This window comes from Alligator sinensis, unplaced genomic scaffold (genome assembly GCF_000455745.1).
Source record: "Alligator sinensis unplaced genomic scaffold, ASM45574v1 scaffold467_2, whole genome shotgun sequence".
NCBI classification, from domain to species: Eukaryota; Metazoa; Chordata; order Crocodylia; family Alligatoridae; genus Alligator; species Alligator sinensis.
In genome coordinates, this window is record NW_005842129.1 from 1,891,761 (window position 1) to 1,905,468 (window position 13,708).

General features: G+C 49.8%; 1 protein-coding gene across 2 annotated transcripts in view; it reads left to right on the forward strand.

Annotated features, from left to right (window-relative positions):
• Positions 1–13,708, forward strand: part of UBA7 (ubiquitin like modifier activating enzyme 7) — a 42,518-nt gene that overhangs the window by 4,989 nt on the left and 23,821 nt on the right. For both annotated transcript variants that reach the window (XM_025205787.1, XM_025205788.1), the window contains 2 exons: positions 835–981; positions 1,285–1,443. In XM_025205787.1, the coding sequence (XP_025061572.1) occupies positions 835–981; positions 1,285–1,443 (306 nt within the window). The remainder of the gene's footprint in view (positions 1–834; positions 982–1,284; positions 1,444–13,708) is intronic.

Genomic DNA, 13,708 nt, shown 5'->3' on the forward strand with positions numbered 1-13,708 from the left:
GGTGTGATACTAAAAGTTTGTCTGGGGATGCCAGGAATCTGGGTATGGTACTGCCTGGCAGTACCCAGTTCATATAATCATAGAGCTAGAAGTTGAAAGTTATTGACAAGTTCACCTTTTAGCTAAAATGGTTTCTTGCTGTGCTTCCTATCCTTCCATCACATTGGGATAATCTGCTCTTGTGCCCTTTAGTATGGCTTTTTAAAAGTACAGTCAGTTCTCCTTCTCCTCAGACTTGCCTCTCATAGGATTCTGTGCACCAGTTGCCCAAGTTTGTTAAAGTCTGCTTTTTGGAAGTCCTGCTGCTCTATTCTGCTGCACTTTCCTTCATTTTGTTGCAGTGTTGAACTCCATCATTTCATGGTCATGCCTTTTAGGCATTTTATGCATTTTTACCTTCAGTTTTTCAACCAATTCCATCCTATTAACCATCATCAAACCAAGAAGAACTTCTCTCTTAGGGGAAAGTTTCTCCACCATCTGTATCAAAAGGTTTCATGCACACTCCCAAATCTTGCTGGACTGTCTGTTAACTGCTGAGTTTCCTTCCAACCGATGTCCTGGTAATTAAAGTTCCTTGTAAACACCAGGTCCTGCAATTTGGGTACTTCCAAATTCAGTTAGTTACTTAAAAAATATCTTGTCCATCTCTTTCCCCTTTATAGCAGGCACCCACTGGGACAGCCCCTTTGTTTCCCCCTTTTACCTCAATCTTTGCTCCTTTTACCTCAATCTTCGTACAATAGTGAGAGTGCCCAGGTGCTGCTTTGGCCTTGTACTCAGATCCCTAGTGCAGAACTCAACCATAGAGCACTCTGACTTCTCTACCCACAGGAGCCTCTGAGAGCAGCCCTGGCCAACCTGAAGATCAAAGATGCAGACCCTGAGAAGCAACAGCGCTACCATAGCCTGCACCTGGCCTTCCAGGCACTGCATGTCTTCTGCAAGGAGCAGAGTCGACTTCCCCAGCCAAGAGTGCAGGTGAGGGCTTGCCACACTGGGCCCTATCTACCTCTTGCAGGGCTGCTGTCCCATTGGGTTCTGGGTCATTTGTGCCCTGGCATTTCCTGGCCACACTAGTCAGCACAGTGGGGTTTGTCCCTATTTCCAGTGGGCATTCCAGCTCTGCCTAGCGTGCTCTACCCAGGATGCATGCACCATCTGCCCTTGTATGTGCCTAGCCATCGACTGGCCTGTGCCTATGCCTGCCCCTGCCCAGCAGGGTCTATGCCCTGTCTGTGCCCTCCATGCTCCATCTGCACCTGATGCATGTCTTTTCTCTAGGTGGATGCTGAGCAGTTACTGAAGCTGGCTCAAGACCTGAATGTGCAGCAGGAGCCACTGGAAGAGGATCTGGTGCGGGCATTTGCCAGCATGAGTGCTGGAGAGCTGAGCCCCATTGCTGCCCTTTTTGGGGGCCTGGCTGCCCAGGAAGTGCTGAAGGTGAGCAAGCAGGCTTGTAGTCAGGGTCCAGACATTACTTCCTGTAGACCTCCCCTTCTGTCCTAAGAAGGTATCTGTCCTGAGGTTAGCTGATGGCATGGCAGAGGAGCAGGGCTACACATGGGTGCTGAGTGTAAAGCTCTGCCAGCAAGATGTAGAGTGGGTGCGGACAAGTGAGCAGAATGAGTGGTGCCTGTTAGGGCTGTGCAAAGTTTTGGTTGCCAATTTGATTCTGAGGAGATTCGGCCCATTTTGGTGGCCGAATCAGGAGACCCCCGCTCTCCCTAAGACAAAACACAAAGTGTTTGTTGTGGGAGACTCCATCCTGAAGGGGACTGAGGGGATAATCTGCTGCTTCCCGGGAGCCTGAATCCGAGACATTGTGAAGAAGATCCCTGAGCTCCTCTAACCCACTGACCGCTACCCTATCCTCCTTATCCATGTGGGCACAAATGACATGGCTCGGAGCGCTCCCAGCCAGGGCCTGAAGTGCTACAGGGATTTGGGAGCAAGGCTTAAGGGGTTGGGGGTGCAGGTGGTGTTTTCAGCAATCATCCCGGTTTCGGGCTAGTCTGAGGAAGGAGAGGAGGATCAAGGTAGTGAACCAAAGACTGCAGCGCTGGTGTCATCGGGAAGGCTTTGGCTTCCATGACAACAGTCCACTCTTTGGTGAGAGAGGCAGTAAGCTGCTGGGAAGGGACAGCTTCCACCTCTCTTCGCTGGGGAAGAGGCTTTTCTCAGCCACACTGGCTGACCTGCTCCACTGGGCTTTAAACTAAGCCCGCCGGAGGATAGGGAAACTACCGCCACTGCTGGCCCACTGAGCAACTCTTGCAAAGCCAGCAGGCCAAGGAACTTAAGGGAGCCCACCCCCTGCCCCAGCCCTGGAACGAGCTGCAGGCAAGGCAAGGGCCCCCAAAGAGACACTTGCGTGCCTGTACACAAATGCCAGGAGCTTGGGAAATAAACAGGAGGAACTTGTCCTCCTGCTTAACACAAATAATTACAATGTCATAGGGATAACAGAGACCTGGTGGGACTCCACCCATGACTGGGGCACAGATATAGATGGCTATACCCTGTACAGGAGAGATCAAGTGGACAAAAGGAGTGGGGGTATAGCTCTGTATGTCAAGGAAAGCTACGTGTCCCTGCAAGGCAACATTGGTGCCCAGGGTGGACGACTGGAAACCCTCTGGGTTAAAATTTGTGGGGACACAATGGTGGGAGTCTACTACAGACCCCCTACCCAGGATCAAGACCTTGACCAGGAGTTCGCTAGGGAATTGACTGAGGCTGCACGCTCCTGGTGCATGGTTGTCATGGGAGACTTCAACTACCCAGACATCTCATGGGAAGAGCACTTGGCCAAATCTGAGTGGTCACAAAGCTCTCTCTCGTGTGTGGATGAGCTCCATCTGATACAGGAAGTCTACGGGCCGACGAGAGGTAAAGCTCTGCTCGACCTGGCACTGGCAACGAGGGACGACCTAATCAGTGACCTAACGATTGAAGGGAAGCTGGATGACAGTGATCACAAGCTGATCACCTTCACCATCCGCAAGTCAGTCAGCAATACAGAAGTCCTCGACTTCAGGAAAGCTGACTTTGACAAGCTCAGAAGGTTTGTCAGTGAGGCCCTAAAGGACCACAGCCCAAAGGGGATGGGAGTTCAGGAAGAGTGGTTGCTCCTCAAGAAAGCAATCCTGGATGCGCAAACAAAGTCTATCCCATCTTGGAGGAAAGGCAGCAAAAGGGCACAGCAGCCCCCTTGGCTCTTCAGGGAACTAGCGGACCTCCTGCGTCTAAAAAGAAAGGCCTACAAAGGATGGAGGACTGGATCCACCTCCAACGAAGAATACTCTGCACTGATCTGGACCTGCAGGGAGCGAACCAGGAAAGCCAAGGCTGCGACAGAACTCCAACTAGCTACAAATATCAGGGACAATAAAAAGTCCTTTTTTTAGATATGTTGCCCTTGCCTTTCCTCTGGCAACATTGGACCCCTGCTAAACCAGATGGGACAACTGACAACCAATGCCCAGGAAAAAGGAAACTTGCTAAATGGGTAGTTTTGCATCAGTCTTTCACAAGTCCCATGGGACGCCCCTGCCCATTACGGGACAGGGTGAGGGCGATTCCTTACCCACCATCAATGCTGACCTCATGAAGGATCACCTTGAGAGGCTGGACACCTTCAAGTCAGCTGGCCCTGACAGTTTACACCCTAGGGTACTCAAGGAACTGGCTAGAATCATGGCTCAGCCCCTGGCATGGATCTTTGAGAACTCCTGGCTCTCTGGTGAAGTGCCTGAAGATTGGAAGAAGGCCAATGTGGTGCCTATCTTCAAAAAAGGGAGGAAAGTGGATCCAGCAAACTACAGGTCCGTCAACCTGACCTCTATCCTGGGGAAGGTCTTAGAAAAGATTATCAAAGAAGCCATCCTTAACAGACTGGCTGATGGCAACATCCTGAGGGATAGTCGGCACGGGTTTGTTGTGGGTAGGTCTTGCTTGACCAATCTCATTTCCTTTATGACCAGGTGACCTATCATCTGGACAAGGGGGAAGAGATTGATGTCATAGAAGGCTTTTTTAAAGTTAAGATATATCTGGTATCCCATGATTACCTCTTGGCAAAACTGGCTAACTGTGGCCTCAGCCTCACCATGATCTGTTGGCTGGGGAATTAGCTCCGCAGTAGGACCCAGAGGGTGGTGGTTGACAGAAGTCAATCGTCATGGTGCACTGTGACCAGTGGGGTCCCTCAAGGCTCTGTCCTAGGGCCTATACTATTTAGCATCTTCATTAATGATGCAGACATTGGTGTCGGAAGTGGACTGGCCAAGTTAGCCAGCAACACCAAATTCTGGGGTAAAATGTCCACACCTGAGCACAGGAGGGTGATCCAGGCAGACCTTGACAGGCTCAGGAAAAGGGTGGATGAAAACCTGATTTAACATCGAAAAATGCAAGTTTCTCCACCTTGGGAGGAAAAACCTGCAGCTTGCTTGTAGGCTGGGCAGTGCTATGTTGGCTAGCACTACGGATGAAAGGGACTTGGGAGTCACGATTGACCACAAAATGAACGTAAGCCTTCAATGTGATGCTGCAGCTAGTAAAGCAAACAAAATGCTGGGTTGCATCCATAGATGCTTCTCAGGCAGATCCCAGGATGTCATTCTCCTGTTGTACTCGGCCTTGGTGAGGCTGCAGCCAGAGTACTGCGTCCAGTTTTGGGCTCCACAATTCAAAAAGGATGTGGAGAAGCTTGAGAGAGTGCAGAGAAGAGCCATGCACATGATCAGAGGTCAGGAAAACAGACCTTATGACGAGAGGCTGAGAGCCCTGGGACTCTTCAGCCTGGAAAAGCGCAGGCTCAAGGGCGATCTGGTGGCCACCTATAAGCTTAATGGGGTGCTCACCAGGATCTGGGGGAATGTTTGTTCACCAGAGCGCCCTAAGGGATGACAAGGTCAAAGGGCCACACTCCTCCATGACTGTTTCAGGCTGGACATAAGGAAGAACTTCTTTACTGTCCAAGCCCCCAAGGTTTAGAATAGACTGCCGCCAGAGGTGGTTCAAGCACCTACTTTGAACCCCTTCAAGAGGCATTTGGATGCTTATCTTGCGGGGATCCTATGGAAGTCCTGCTGACTTCCTGCCCCTGGGGCTGGACTCAATGATCTTCCAAGATCCCTTCCAGCCCTAGTGTCTATGAATCTATGACCCGTTAGTCTCTCCGAATTGAATCAGAGGCTTCCGATTCAATTCGGAGAGATTTGATGATTCGGCCATATACACAGCTTTATATGTGGTTGGTTTTTTTTGTTTGTTTGTTTTCTACATACCTCAAGGTACTAGGCATGGCTTGTGAATGCTGAGATAGTAGGGTGGATGGAGCATCCCATGGGACTGTTGGGGAGTCCCCCACATGCTTGGCAGCGGATCCAGGAGTGGACCAAAAGTACTTCTGGTCCACTTCCAGGTCTGCTGCCAAGAGCGCAGGGGACCTCCTCTGCCCCCTGGCTCAGTGACTGGTGCCTCCTGGGTCTGAGGGGACACCCAGGGTCCTCCCGCAGCCGATCACCAAGCCAGGAGGCACAGCAGGGGTCCGCCACTGAGTGCATAGGGGACGCTCCATCCACCCGACCATCTCAGCGTTCACAAGCTGCGCCTGGTACCTGAAAATACATAGAAAAAACATATAAAGCTGTGTCTGTGGCTAAATTACTGATTCTCCAAATCAGAATTGAATCTTCAGATTCAGCCTAATCAAATTAGGACAGTGATCCGAATCAGCAAATCAAGTCACTGCTCCTGAATTGGGCCGAATCCAAATTGAGTACTGCCCATTTCACATACCCCTAGTGCCTGTTTCTGCAGAGGCCTCCGTGTTCTGCTCTGGGCTTCAGGAACACCTCCTTCCTCAAAGAAGAATGAACCTGGCTCCTTAAAGAAGGAAAAAACAAAACTTTTTCAAATTTAAATGCTACAATCCACAATCCACAGTAATGTTCTCAACTTATCCATCCGCATATTTTGCTCAGTTGAAGTGTCTGTATTCTCCCATGGTCTTTCTTACTACCCTAGTTCACAACTAAATACAGTGCAGCTGTATGAAGACCTTAAAGCTTTTTTTCTCCCTTCTAAGACTGAGGGAATATTTCCAAGACAATACACAATGACCAAGCTGATACCAGAACATACAGATGCAGAGCACAAGAAGGATAGCTCCTAAACTCCAGCTGAGGGCTGCGGCCCTGCTCTGAACCTGTATGTAAATGGTTTCTGCCATCATACCTACCCTGAAATTGTAATGTAAAAGTTGCTGTTTCTTTTCAATCTCAGTCTTGCAAAATGGAAAGGCATATTCAGCCTTAAAAACAACCCAGACTGATAAAGGGCCTGTCATCATGGCCAAAACAGCTTATATACAGGAAGCCAAGATACAAATTTCCAAAACAGTTTTTGTCAACTTGTGACAGAGAGCCTAATCTCACAATATCAGGCGGAAGCTACCTCCAGAAACACTTGCTTCTACCTCTCAGGAACTTAGGCCAGGCAACTTTTACTTACTACCCAAAATCAACCAACCTGGCAACCCAGAGTACCCCATTGTCTCTGGCATTGGCACCATCACAGAGGGAGTTTCTGGCTATATTGACTCTCTCCCATTCTCATATGCCACTGGAGCTGCCGGCTATTTGGAAGACACCACAGATTTCTTAAAGAAACTGGTCTTCACTGACAAGCTTCCAGCTAATACCATATTCGTTTCTGTGGATGTCACATCTCTGTTCACGAGCATCCCCCATGAATTTTGATTAAAGCCATAAAGGACATTATTCCTGATGAAAAAATTGCTTCTGTTTCAGTTAAGCTTTTCTGCTGTCCGCGCACACAGCTAGTCTCTGGCTTGCATCCATAGATGCTTCTCAAGCAAATCTCAGGATGTCATCCTCCCACTGTACTCAGCCTTGGTGAGGCCGCAGCTGGAGTACTGCATCCAATTCTGGGCTCCACAATTAAAAAAGGATGTGGAAAAGCTTGAGAGAGTCCAGAGGAGAGCCATGCATATGATCAGAGGACAAGAAAACAGGCCTTATGATGAGAAGCTGAGAGCCATGGGACTCTTCAGCCTGGAAAAGCACAGGCTCAGGGGTGACCTGGTGGCTGCCTATAAGTATGTAAGGGGTGTACATCAGGATCTGGGGGAATGGCTGTTCACCAGAGCGCTCCAAGGGATGACAAGGTCAAACGGTCACAAACTCTTCCAAGACCGTTTTTGGCTGGACATAAGGAAACACTTCTTTACTGTCCAAGCCCCCAAGGCCTGGAATTGACTCCCTCCAGAGGTGGTGCAAGCACCTACTCTGGACTCTTAAAGAAACATTTGGATACTTATCTTGCTGGGATCCTTTGACCCCAGCTGACTTCCTGCCCCTGGGGCAGGGGGCTGCACTTGATCTTCCGAGGTCCCTTCCAGCCCTAATGTCTATGAAATTTATTAAATCTATAGTTTAGGTTTGGCGGCTCCCTATACCTACAAACGAATGGCTGCCATGGACACATGTATGGCCCCCCAGTATGCCAAAATACTTATGACAGGCCTTGAAGTCCACTTCCTCCACAGCTGACCTTTTATCCCTGTGATCTACCTAAGATGCATCGTTGACATCTTTGCATGGACATGGGAAGGAATTGCTAGAGAACCTTCACCAAGAATTTAATGACTTCCACCCTCCATCAAACTAGCAATTTCCACCCAGCAAATTCATGACTTAGTACAGTGAAGATTTTCACTGGCCACATTGCCATCACATTGCATCAGAAACCAACTGACCACCACAGCTGCTTTCGTGCTTTTATCGTAAGCACACGACTAAATCAATTATCTACAGCCAAGCTCTACATTACAGCTGTATCTGTATCTGCTCTGATCCCACCAACTGGAATACACACCCTAAGGGTCTAAAGCAAGGATTCCTGCAGTAGCAATACACCCCTGAAACTGTCCAGACTCAGACCCTGCTCTGGCCTGCTATGACACTAACCCAGGACATGGATAACAGTTCTTCTGGTTGTCACCACCTACAGCCTCTGGCTTGAACACCTTAGATATATCATTAATGACTTCCAGTCCCTCCTGGAAAAAGACCATCTCAAGGTAGCCCTTGGGGACAAACCTGTCCTGGCTTTTAGACAGCCCACATCGACCTCAAATGGCATCTCTCAAGGAACAGGCTGCCTAACTGCCAGTCTTACCAGGGCACCAAGCCTTGCAATGGACCCAAATACCTTCTGTGCCCCAACGCTAAAACTGAACATGTCATCACTGGACCGAATAACATGGATTGTAACATCTGAGATTCATTCACTTGCAGCTTTACCGTTACCTGGATTAGCTTTGGGGACTCCTTTTGCCCCTATGGGTTTATTGTCTGTCTGTCCTGTCTGTCTCCCCCCCAGTACTACTCTTTTCCTCTCCTTCCCTTGTAGTTTCTCTCTCCTTATACTCCTTCTGCCTTGCAATGTGTGATGAAGTGATCTTCTGTTCCCAAAATATGGTGCATGTACGCTGTGTGCATGTGTGTATTTCTACTGGGGTTAGTCCATAAGATTCATAGACTCATAAATTGTAAGGCTGGAAGGGACCTCAGAAGATCATCGGGTCCAGCCCCCTGCACCAAGCAGGAAAGACAACTGGGGGTCAGGTGACCCCAGCAAGGTGACTGTCTAGTCTCCTCTTAAAGATTTCCAGGGTCAGCAATTGTACCACCTCTGGAGGGAGCTTATTTCACAGTCTGGACACCCTAGTTGTGAAGTAGTCTTTCCTAATGTTGAGCCTGAAATGGCTTTGCAGGAGCCTGTGATTATTACTCCTAGTTTTCTCCAAGGGTGCCCTGGTGAACAGTTGTTTACCGAGCCCTTGATGTATGCCCCTGATGGTAACAGTAAGCTGCTACCAAGTTCCCTCTCAGCCTTCTGTTTTTAAGGGTGAAGAGTCCCAGACCCCTCAGCCTTTCCTTGTATGGCTTACCATGCAAATCTCTGATCATACGAGTGGTCCTTCTCTGGATTCTCTTAAGCTTTACCACATCTTTGTTAAAGTGCGGCGCCAAGAACTGGATGTAGTACACTCCAACTGCAGTCTCACCAATGCCGAGTAGAGTGAGAGAATCACTTCTTTTGTTTTGCTGGAGATGCATCGATTGAAGCATGCCAGGGTCTTGTTAGCCCTGCTGCTTACAGCGTCACACTGCTGGCTCATGTTCATACTGTGATCTGTTATTACCCCCAGGTCCCTTTCATTCGTAGTGCTGATCAGGTTGGCATTGCCAAGACTGTAGGTGTGCAGGGGATTGTTCGTCCCCAGGTGGAGCACGTTACGTTTCTCAACATTGAAATTTATCTGGTTCCGGTCCGGCCAACTTGCAAGCCTGTCTAGGTCTGCCTGTATCTCCAGCCTGTCTTCAAGCATAACTACGCTTCCCCATAACTTGGTATCGTCTGTGAACTTGGCCAGTGAGCTCTTCACCCCCATATCCAAATCATTGATGAACATGATGGACAGGTTGGACATATGGGCACAAAACAACAGAATGCAATTCAACAAGGAGAAATGCAAAGTGCTGCACCTAGGGAGGAAAAATGTCCAGCACACCTACTGCCTCGGAAATTACCTGCTTGGTGGCACCGAAGCAGAAAGGGATCTTGGAGTCCTAGTAGACTCCAAGATGAACATGAGTCATCAGTGTGACGAAGTCATCAGGAAAGCTAGTGGCACTTTATCGTGCATCAGCAGATGCTTGACGAACAGAACCAAGGAGGTGATACTTCCCCTCTATCGGGCGCTGGTCAGACCGCAGTTGGAGTACTGCGTGCAATTTTGGGCGCCACACTTCAAGAGGGATGTGGAATACCTGGAGAGGGTCCAGAGAAGGGCCACTCATATGGTTAAGGGCTTGCAGGCCAAGCCCTATGAGGAGAGACTAGGGCACCTGGACCTCTTCAGCCTCCGCAAGAGAAGGTTGAGAGGCGACCTTGTGGCTGCCTATAAGTTCATCACGGGGGCACAGAAGGGAATTGGTGAGGTTTTACTCACGAAGGCGCCCCCGGGGGTCACAAGAAATAATGGTCAGAAGCTAGCAGAGAGCAGATTTAGACTAGACATTAGGAAGAACTTCTTCACAGTTAGAGTGGCCAAGGTCTGGAACTTCCTGCCATGCAGGGCCCGGACTCGATGATCTATTGAGGTCCCTTCCGACCCTAACATCTATGAATCTATGTTGAATAGCACTAGGCCAAGCCCTGCAGGAGACCACTAGCCACTTCCCCAACAAGGTGATGCAGATCTGTTCATTAGAACTCTCTGGGTCCTACCCTGCAGCCGGTTTACTACCCACTTGAGTGTCTCGCACTTAAGCCCACAGTCTTCCAATATTCTTGCAAGAACATCATGGGATACCAAATCAAAAGCTTTTTGGAAGTTGAGGTATATAATGTCAACCTCTTCTCTCTTATCCAGGTGGTGAGTCACCTGATTCTAAAAGGAGATGAGGTTGGTAAGTTGAGACCTGCCCGCAACAAAGCCATGCTGGCTGTCATTCAGAATCCTACCTTCTGCAAGCCCTATCGCACATCGACTCCTTAATTAATTTTTCCAGGACTTTCCCTGGGATAGAAGTTAGGCTAATTGGCCTATAGTTACCCAGGTCCTTCCTCCTCCCCTTCTTGAAGATGAGCACAACATTGGCCCTCTTCCAGTCCTCAGGGACCTCCCCAGAGTGCCATAAGTTTTGGAAGACATATGTCCAGTTTCTTCAATTGAATATACACAGTTTTATGGCAATAGTCAGAAGGCAGTCATTTGAACCCTGCTCATTCTGTACCCCAGCTGACATGATTTTCCCCTTGGCCTAGTGAAAGACTGAAGCAAAGTCATCATTCAGGAGTTGAGTTTTCTCCTGAGTGCTAGTGACTAGCTGTCCTGAGTTGTTGAGCAATGCCCCACACTCCCATTCATTTTCCTCCCATTCCCTACATATCTTAAGAAGGACTTCTTGTTATCCTTGATTCCCATTTCCTCTGCATGGGAATGGATTTCCTTTGTGCTTCAAGGAATCGTGTCCTTTAGGAATGTCCACTGTTCACACACTCCTTTTGCCTTTGGTCCCTGACCCCTCAGCACATTCTCTATTAGTGACCTGAGCTTGTTGAAGTTTGCATTTTTGAAATCCAAAACTTCAAGTCTGCTATCCGATTTATCTGCCTTGTGTTGGACCATGAATGGTTTCACGGTCACTGTCATCCAGGCTGCCCTCTACGTTTAAGTCGGTCACCAGGTCGTCTCCTTTGGCCAGGACCAAGAAGAGTGTTACCTCTGGTTGGCCTGTGTACTTCCTGAGTCAGGAAAAGCTCTTTGATGCAGGTCAGGAAGCAATGTGACTGATCCCACGTGGCCGAGTGTTCCTCCCAAGAGATGTCTGGATAACTGAAGATGCCCATGACAACCGTGTCCCGTGCCCGCGCAGCCTTTGTTAGTTCTTGGGCAAACTCTAGATCAGAGCTTTCCAAACTTTTCATGTTGGTGACACACTTTTTAGACATGCATCATTTCGCGACACAGTCATTCAGTTCCGGGGGAGGGGCCAAGGGAAGCAGACGCGAGTAAGGGAGCTCCGCGATGCCCTTCCGCAAAATTTTCTGCATTTCGCGCGACACACCTACACACTGCCGCCGACACACTAATGTGTCGTGGCACACAGTTTGGAAAGCTCTTCTCTAGATCAAATTCCTTGCCCTGGTTTGGTGGTCTGTAGCATGTGCCTACAGTTAGATCTCTTTCACCACCCCCCTCCCCCCTGCAGCTTGACCCAGAGGGTTTCAAGTCATTCATCTTTGGAGATGATGTCGGCCTCCAAGGAGGTGTACAGCTCCTTCACACAGAGAGCTGCACCTCCACCTTTTTCCCTACTCAATCCCTTCTATGCAGGGCATAGCCCTTTATGGCTACGCTCCAATCGTGTGAGGAGTCCCACCAGGTCTTCATAATCCCTACTAGATTGTAATGGCCGCTGGAGAGCAGGAGAGCTAGTTCCTCCTGCTTGTTCCCTCTGCTCCTGGCATTAGTGTACGGGCACCCGAGTCCTCCTACTGAGACTGTCAACATCCTGTCACACTGAAGGAGAACTATTTCCTCAGTTCCCATGAGAGTGGCCCTCCTGGTGTCCCTATCTACGGAGCTTCCTTGCATGTCGGTCCCCAGGCATGCTCCAGTCAGTGTTTTCCCGTATCTTAGTTTAAAGCTCTAAGGTACAAATCTATTCTGCCATTCCTCAAATAGCCACGAGGTGGTACCCTTGCCTCAGCCTGTCTGTCCCCAATCCTGGCTGTGGCTCACCATCCCCATAATGAGACCCTGCCAGGGCGTGCTAGTTTGACAGACCAACAGGGTTGTAGCTAGACTACACTGATTGCACTCCCTGTATGTGGGATAGTGAGGGAAGAGAAGGCTTGTTAGGATTCTACTCAAATGGTCTTGGCTGGTTTTATAGGTGAGAAAAGAGCGAGTGCGGGGCTCAGCTTCCCCAGACCTAGTCCAGTGGGTTTGGAGCTGCTCTGCTTAGGCCTTCCTGACAGCAGTGGGACCTCAGCAGGTAGCAGTGTGGCTCTGCAGCTCCATGGAGCAGCTGGAGAGATTGATGCTTGGGGCTCATGGCTGGCCCGGACATTTGGAGACAGAAACCAGGTCTATCAGCTGGTTTCTCATGCCTCCTCACAGAGATTGGATCTGATCTACCGGGGACCAGACCCAGGGCTCTGGCTAGCTGCACTGGCTCCTGGGAGGGCATCTGGTGTCAGGTACCATGGAGGAGTTAGCCCATGTGGTGCTCTGTCCCAGTCTGCATCCCTAGATGTATCATGGGCCTATTCCAGTGCTCCCCAGCACAGACTCCAACCTAGCCCTGACTGGCTGATTCCGTGCCCTGCCCTGAGAGGGTCTGGTCAGCAAAATGCAAGGCCTCTAGAGGATCCAAGGGGAGGGAAACGGGAAACTTGTTCTGCTCAGAACTGAATTCAGGGCTGCCTCAGCCCCTCCCTCACTGCCAGATCTGGAAGCTCAGTGCTCAGCCAGGAAGCGCTCTGCCAGTGCTCCTGACCCACAGCCCTCACTAGCCCTGCCCTGGGCTGATCTGCTAGTTTTGTTGGCGACCCTTACTCCTGATCTGCCACCCCTCTGACAGCCCTGGGCTCCCTAATGTATCCCTTGAATCCTAGTGAACGCCATATTGTCCGATAGATTGTCAGGATGCAACTTGCAGGGCTCAGCTATAGGGGTAGTGAGTCATTTATTCATAGCAATGAGAACATCGTGGCCTAGACTCCAGGGTCTGTGCAATTTATATGACACCCACACTTCCAGGGCCACTGGCCCCCTTTGAGAGAATGGACAAGGCATTCAATGGGCAGGGCATGGGGGGGACCCTGATCCCTGACCCAAACCTTGCCAGTGGCCCCTGTCCCCAAGTTGCTTTGGCAGTAGCTGTCCCCATCCACTGGGAACCCCTAAGCAGTGATCATTTGAGTTCCTGAACACCTCAAAGCCTTGAGGAGGGTCTCCCTGTGGCCAGTGTTCACAGGGTACAGGGGCTACTGTGTGCTGGGTGGGGTCTTGCGCCATTCCTGCCTGTAAAGTCTTGTTACTGCCTGCTAGGCACTGCTCCTCCATTGGTGAGTTTGATATAGTGCACTAAGGCAT